This window comes from Daucus carota, chromosome 3 (assembly GCF_001625215.2).
Source record: "Daucus carota subsp. sativus chromosome 3, DH1 v3.0, whole genome shotgun sequence".
NCBI lineage: Eukaryota > Viridiplantae > Streptophyta > Magnoliopsida > Apiales > Apiaceae > Daucus > Daucus carota.
In genome coordinates this window covers 46880673-46887336 of record NC_030383.2, presented here as the reverse complement: position 1 = coordinate 46887336, position 6664 = coordinate 46880673, and the positions used below count along the sequence as shown (strand labels likewise).

At 36.8% G+C, this 6664-nt stretch overlaps 1 protein-coding gene across 1 annotated transcript; it reads right to left on the bottom strand.

The window, feature by feature from the left end:
- Positions 1-842: 842 nt before the first annotated feature.
- Positions 843-4712, bottom strand: LOC108213331 (cyclin-dependent kinase C-2 C). The gene is made up of 9 exons (XM_017385112.2): positions 4173-4712; positions 3727-4011; positions 3329-3646; positions 3000-3227; positions 2691-2785; positions 2127-2217; positions 1709-2027; positions 1512-1632; positions 843-1164 (listed from the first exon to the last, which is right to left on the bottom strand). Coding segments are annotated over exons 1-8 (1734 nt in total). The 5' UTR covers positions 4569-4712; the 3' UTR covers positions 843-1164; positions 1512-1630.
- Between the last annotated feature and the right edge of the window lie 1952 nt (positions 4713-6664).

Here is a 6664-nt window from a genome sequence, read left to right as displayed (position 1 = left end):
AAAATTTCATATTTTAAATTTTTATTTACAAAAATAAAATTTCAAAAATAAATAATATAGCTATGCAGTCAATAGATTTTAAAGTGCGTACCCGAAATCAACGAGCTCATCTAATTTGGGATGGAGGGAGTACAAATTATTTGACTTTTTGACACACACTTTAAAGTCCTTTGATTGTACAAATAAGATAATTATATTAAAATTTTCTTTTTACTTAAAATATATGATTAATATTATAATTAAAAAATAATAAATAAAATAATGATTTCAACAATGCGGTCAAATGATAATAATATATGACAACAAAGTCAAGCGACACATATTTCGATATAGACGACGTATTATACTCTTTCCGTTCTTTCTTAGTTGTCACAAAGTCAAATTGACCAAAATTTGCATAAAATATGTTCTGCTTATAAAATATATATAGTCATTGCGGTCAGCAATAAAAGGTGAGTTTATTTCATGATTTAATTATTAATCAGTATTCATTTATATCATTTTCTTTTTTCTTTCTCGTAAATCATTTAGTACTTAATCATATAATCAAAATAATTTGATATCCCAATAATGTTTCATATATAGTTTACTCACGGAATTTATTCAATTTAGTGTTGTTTGTTATATATACATAATATTATTTGTTCAAATAACAAATAAAAATATTATCTATATTCATCAATTATGATTTAAATATCTGAAAAAACTGATGCAATCCGATCGGAAGACTTGAATTTCGATTTAGTTTTAAAATCTTAAAATATTTGGATTTGGCAAGCCATCTGTGAGCCAAGTTATTTCCCAAAATACATAGAAGCATGCAGAAGAAGAAGCCGGTGCACTGGAGTAACAGATATATTGATACGATTTACAGGCTTGATATACAAGATGAGCAAGAAACCAACAGAAGCAGGAGACAAAGAAACATAAATACAAGCTAACCTATCGAGGTTGGGAACGCCTTGTGGTCACTGCAAAACAAATGTATTTACACAAAAGTGTCCAAGAGGATCATAATAACCACTATTCCCTGGCAACTTGTACCCCTCTTGTTTCTCTTTCTTTCTCCTCTCCACTTTCTTCCTCTCCTCTGATTTGCTGGGCAGCCACATGAGATTTTACCGTCAGCAAACAGCTGCAAACCTCATGCATGTACCAATTACTCTGTGTACAATTTTAAGGAACCAATTATAAGGAATGCATTAATGAGATTCAATTGTAGCTGTGTACTAATTTGGTTCTGTGTATTAGCTTTGCAGGATTTGCACCGAAAAGAATCTTGAATTCAGTAGTTAAGCAATCTGGAAACAAAGCGGCTAATTATTTAGCTCGTTTATTTGTTTTTTAACCCTGGTTGTATGATTAGTTGGGGATTTGTCCCGATTGAGTCTCTTTCAAAGTATTAATGAAATCTGCTCCAAATTTGGCAAAAAAAAAGAAGAAAGAATCTTGAATCCTATGGAGTTGAGGATGACCGGTTAAAGTACACTATGAGTTTCAATAATTTGTACCTCTACTCAAACGGGATTTCTGATAAGCCTGATGAGTGTGGCTATCTTGGCTTCCTGCCGCTTCGCCTGTCTTGATTAATGGCAGTGAGATCGGACGCCTTGGATATTAGTCATTATGATCCTGGTACATTTTCAGATGAAGATGACATTAGCGTTGATTGATAATAGTCTACTGATTAAGCAAAGAGAAGGCTTACAGTAGATAAAGTCTGCAGACAAATTGAGAGAATCAGGACCACTAGACTGAAATTCACGCAGTTCAGCCATTGGATCCATAGCAATCATAGTTTTACTTCTGGAGTATATCTTCCTCTGCATCCTAGATGGATTATCCTGGTTCCTCCTGTAGGCCTGTGCAAATCTACTTAACGATGAATTTGCGTGGACTGTCTGAGTGCTGTCTGCTTGAGATATCTCAGTCTGTCCACTTTTTTGAGACCCTGTGGCTGTGAGTACCTTGGAATCTGAGGAATCCTCATTAATACTACGGGCGGCATGACAATTACCCTCAATCTCCTTCATAATTTATGAGTATGTGAGTTAGTAGTTGCGCTTTATATGAGAGAGAGAGGGGGGAGAGAGAGAGAGAGCGAGGGAGGGGGGAGGGAGAGAGACCTGTGAAGTGCTTGATACTTCCAAGGGCTTCCTGAATTTCCTTGGGTCTCTAGAGGCTCCAAGGGCGCGCTTTCGGGTACCAGCAGTTTTTCTGAAACCAGTTATACAATTGTTGAACATACTGCTTACCGAAAAAAATTAAATGGATAGATCATGCTGGTATCTATTTTATATGCCCAAGGTTCAGTGGACCTCAAATAATGGTTCATTAACTCTCGCATCATATTTACAGGATGAATCATAAATAGAACTGCAGCATCCGCATAAGAAGATGACTTAAAGTTCACGATAGAACTGGATTTATCTATTCAAGCTTCAACAACCATTTGGTATTTTTACATGGCTTTACTTATTGTGTATTTGTCCTAGGTTTAGATCATTATTTATGTGAAATGTACAGAATAAAAAGAAAATGTCTGAACTATGTTGCTATGCAAAGATCAATAACAACGATACTATCTTGATTTGTTCGTTCTTCTGAAATGTCAATTAGTCTTGGAGTAATCAAGCACTAAAATTGATATAATCACCACAATCTAACTAGAAGACTACTAAAGGGCGTACCTTGTGTGATCACGGGCCTTCGCATCAATCTCTTTACTAGGTGAGTACTTTGGCAAGCTTGATGGATCACAGGCATAAGGTCTGGTGCTAAAATACTGATGAAAGGTGCAAAAGATTACAGAAATGTCCCCAATCAGTAAATTACGCTTTGCATATGTCAGCTAGTCAAATAATTCAAGATAATGTAACAAGATGAAAATGTTGATTGCAGAAATGGACACCACTAGTAACAAATTTGGACAGAAATCAACATTTAAAGAAAATGTGTTTAGTAATTTTGAAATTTGTTATTGACCAGCATGGGGTTACCTCTGAATCTAGTGCAGAAGAAGCAGTCCCACGCTTCTCCGGATCTACAGAAAGCAAAGTTTCCAAAAGGTTGACAGCAATCCTGGGGAATTCATCACACCTTTCTCTGAGAGTACTTTCATATGGATGCTGGGGTTTGAACATCGTTGCTAGAGGAAGTTTAGATTTTTTCCAGTATTCATCAGATGGAGTACCGCAAAGCTTGAAAATCATATGCAGTTGTTCAACCTGAAGATGTTTGATAAATTATTTTACAAATAACAAAGCAGTGCATTTGCTATCAGTTATTAAGTCTTTGTGCCCTGGAAATCTTTTAAGGAATAACTCACCTCATTTCTACCTTTTAAAAGGGGCCTTCCCAAGAACATCTCGGCAAATACACATCCTACACTCCAGAGATCCACAGTTTCCTTGTAACTCGTCGAGCCTAGAAATATTTCAGGAGGCCGATACCATAGAGTGACAACACGATTTGTCAGTTGCTGCTGGTTTCTAGGGGTAACAAAATTTGCTAAACCAAAATCTGCTATCTTCAAAACTCCTTCATTGTTAACCAAAATATTAGATGTTTTGATATCTCTATGTATTAGTCCTTGTGAATGACAATGTTCTAGTCCGCATAATAGCTGCCACATATAGCACTTGATCTGCTTTCAGAAACACGTACAAAGTTATGCATTCTCCACAACTAAACGCGGATTAAAAAAAAAACTTAAAATGAACAAACCTGTGCATTAGAGAACTTGACATCAGGGTTTGAGATTAGTCCTGAGAGATCATGTTCCATGTACTCAAATACAAGGTATATGTTGGAGGATAACGGGGAAGCAATGATTCCCTCCAGTTTCATGATATTGGGATGGTCAAGCCTTCGTAGAATGGCTATTTCTCGTGCCATAAACTGGACACTCTCTGGTTTCATATTATTGAAACGCACCTTCTTCAGGGCAACCAGCTTGCCAGTTTCAACATACCGTGCACGATAAACACTGCTGTATGTCCCCTGTCCAATCTGCACATTGACATATGCCACATACTAAATAACGCCTCTTACCAGATCCGCCCCTCTTAAGAGTACGAATAATGTCATGCATGCAGACGTTTCCACGTACATAATTTGACAATGTTGCATGAAACAGAGTAATGATAAAAAAAAAATAATTAAAAATTCACCTTCTGCAATTTGTGAAACATATCGGATCGAAGAGGAAGCCATCCCTCGACAGCCTCAGGAGCAGCCTCCGTAAGCCAAGCAGGCCAAGCAGACGCATCCATGTGTCGTTGATCGCCATTCTGTGCTGTCGACTTGAAGCTCCCAAATCTAAAACGAAATGCACGTCCTTTCTCACTGCCATCGAGTTTCTTGGAATTAGCCGATGGTTTCAGAAAATCCACCCTCTCATTCTCGCTCTCATCCTCTTTTATCTTGTCCAATTTTGTAATCCCTTCATGTCTACTACTACTGCTGCTACTGCTACTGCTGCTGCGGCTCCTGATTGGCGAATCGGGCCTACGCAATGTAGGTGAAGCAGGGGAGGACGCGAGATTCTTGGAGCTTACGCAACCCATTGGCCCGAGTACACATCAAAGATTCGACCTGGATTGGATCACACTACAGCATTCCAGATCGAACCCGATGTGTATTCGGGTATTGAGGGTGGCGCAAGACAATGTAGAGGAACGAGAAGAAAGAAAGAAAGATTTTCTTGGGCCCCAAAGACAGAGTTTTGTTTTCATGTGGGTGGGAAGTTTTGGTACGCGAAAAGTTCGCGTGCCAATGGAGGAGGATTGTTTGTTTGTATTAATTTGCGTAGTGTGTCTCGTAGTATTGTGTTTTTTGTTTATGTTTGTTGAGAAAAAAGAAAGTGCAAGGTCGCCGGTGACGTTTGATTAGTTACGCGCCCGCTAAATAAGGAAAAATAAATAACCACTCTCTTGATAAATAGATAAATAACCCGCATAATAATTACATAGTAGCATTTATACTAATCATTTGTTGTGAAATCACTCGTGTGTAACACTTAGAGTGGGCTATCAAAAGGATGATTCGGATACGGATATGCCTATATTTGTATTCTTATCCGCAACTGCCGGATTCGGATACAGATAATATCCGTTTTATTTCGGATACGGATAATATCCGCTTTTCCCAAATACGGGTGCGGATATTTCGGACGGATGTCGGATATTTTTGATGGTCATACCGTATTGACGATGATTTTCGAACAATTTTTTTATGACTAAGCTCAAATGATATTTTTAAATATGTATAAAATATTTTAGTATTTGTATAATTATATAAATTTTGTATAAATGTATTATTTAATGCATATACACACACTACAAGCTAATAGCATAATATTATAATTACGTATAATTATATATTATATAATTTAAATATCATATATGTATTTAGTTTCGGATTCGAATATCACGGATTCGGATACGGATAATATCCACTTTTTCTCGAATACGATGGCGGATTTTTCGGACAGATTCGGATTTTCAGATTTTTTTGACAGCCCTACTTGATAGAGGTTCCGGTATGTTTTAGGTTATGTTTAGATTGACGTTGTGACGAAGGAAAATATATCTATCATTCTATTTTTAAGGGATTTGTGATTATTTTATGTGGAGCGGGAATAAAAAATGGAAAAAAAAGTAAAGTATACGCGCATATGGCGCGAAAAGGAAATCTGATTTCGGTAAAACTTGAGAAAAATCATAGTTCAAATTCAAGTCGGTTTTTGTCAAAACGAAAAAAAGAAAGGCGTGGGTGAATACCCGCCTACAGCTTTGATTGTTATTACTTTTGCGGGAGCTATGACGTCATTCCTTGCGGCAACCACTGGAATATTACAGAACGATCTAAAAGGGTCATAGCTTATTCAACTTGATATCGACTCGTTTGTCAATTCTATACAAGCAATTCCCTCGACGCCAAAGGAAATTTTCAGATTTTTTTGTACATAATTTTTAATAAAACTTCTTATTTTTTGATCTTCTTGTAGACCTTCAGAATAATTTTTTGATTTTGTAAACCAAAGGGAATGATGACTTTAGGTTGTACCAAGTCAGAAATCAGGTGGTTTTATTTTGTGTCTCCAATAGGTGCCCGTAGCAGGCCAACCGCCCTACCTAAACCAATCATCATATCGGTCCCTAGGCCCCATTGCTGGAAAGGCTCGGCTTCAAAATCGTATGTGGAGCTCCGCCTCATACGGCTCCTCTAAGGATAGGCCCGACCTAGGCTTGTGCGGTTGTAGGCCGCTTGGGTTTTCAACAGTCAAACCACTATGTGTGTTTCTCACCTTCTTTACAATCAAAAAGAGATTATAATTATAAGGTCGATGATAAGCAGTTGTATCTGTATCAAGCCTTTCATCTCTTCTCATGAAAATCATTTCATCTCGTCTCCGAAAACAATAAGGATGCAGTATGTCCTAGTGAACCAGTTAAATAAAATGAAATCAATATATTACGATAAAATGATAAAAATATCATAATTTTGATATATTTGTACAAAAATATCATATTTCAAATTTATTGTCAAAATTATCATTCTAATTCCCCTTTTTAGAATTGGTAATTCAACTTACTCATATTTGACACCTACATATGGGTATATACAAGGTTGTAGTGGTGTTTGATAGACGAGGGTGGGA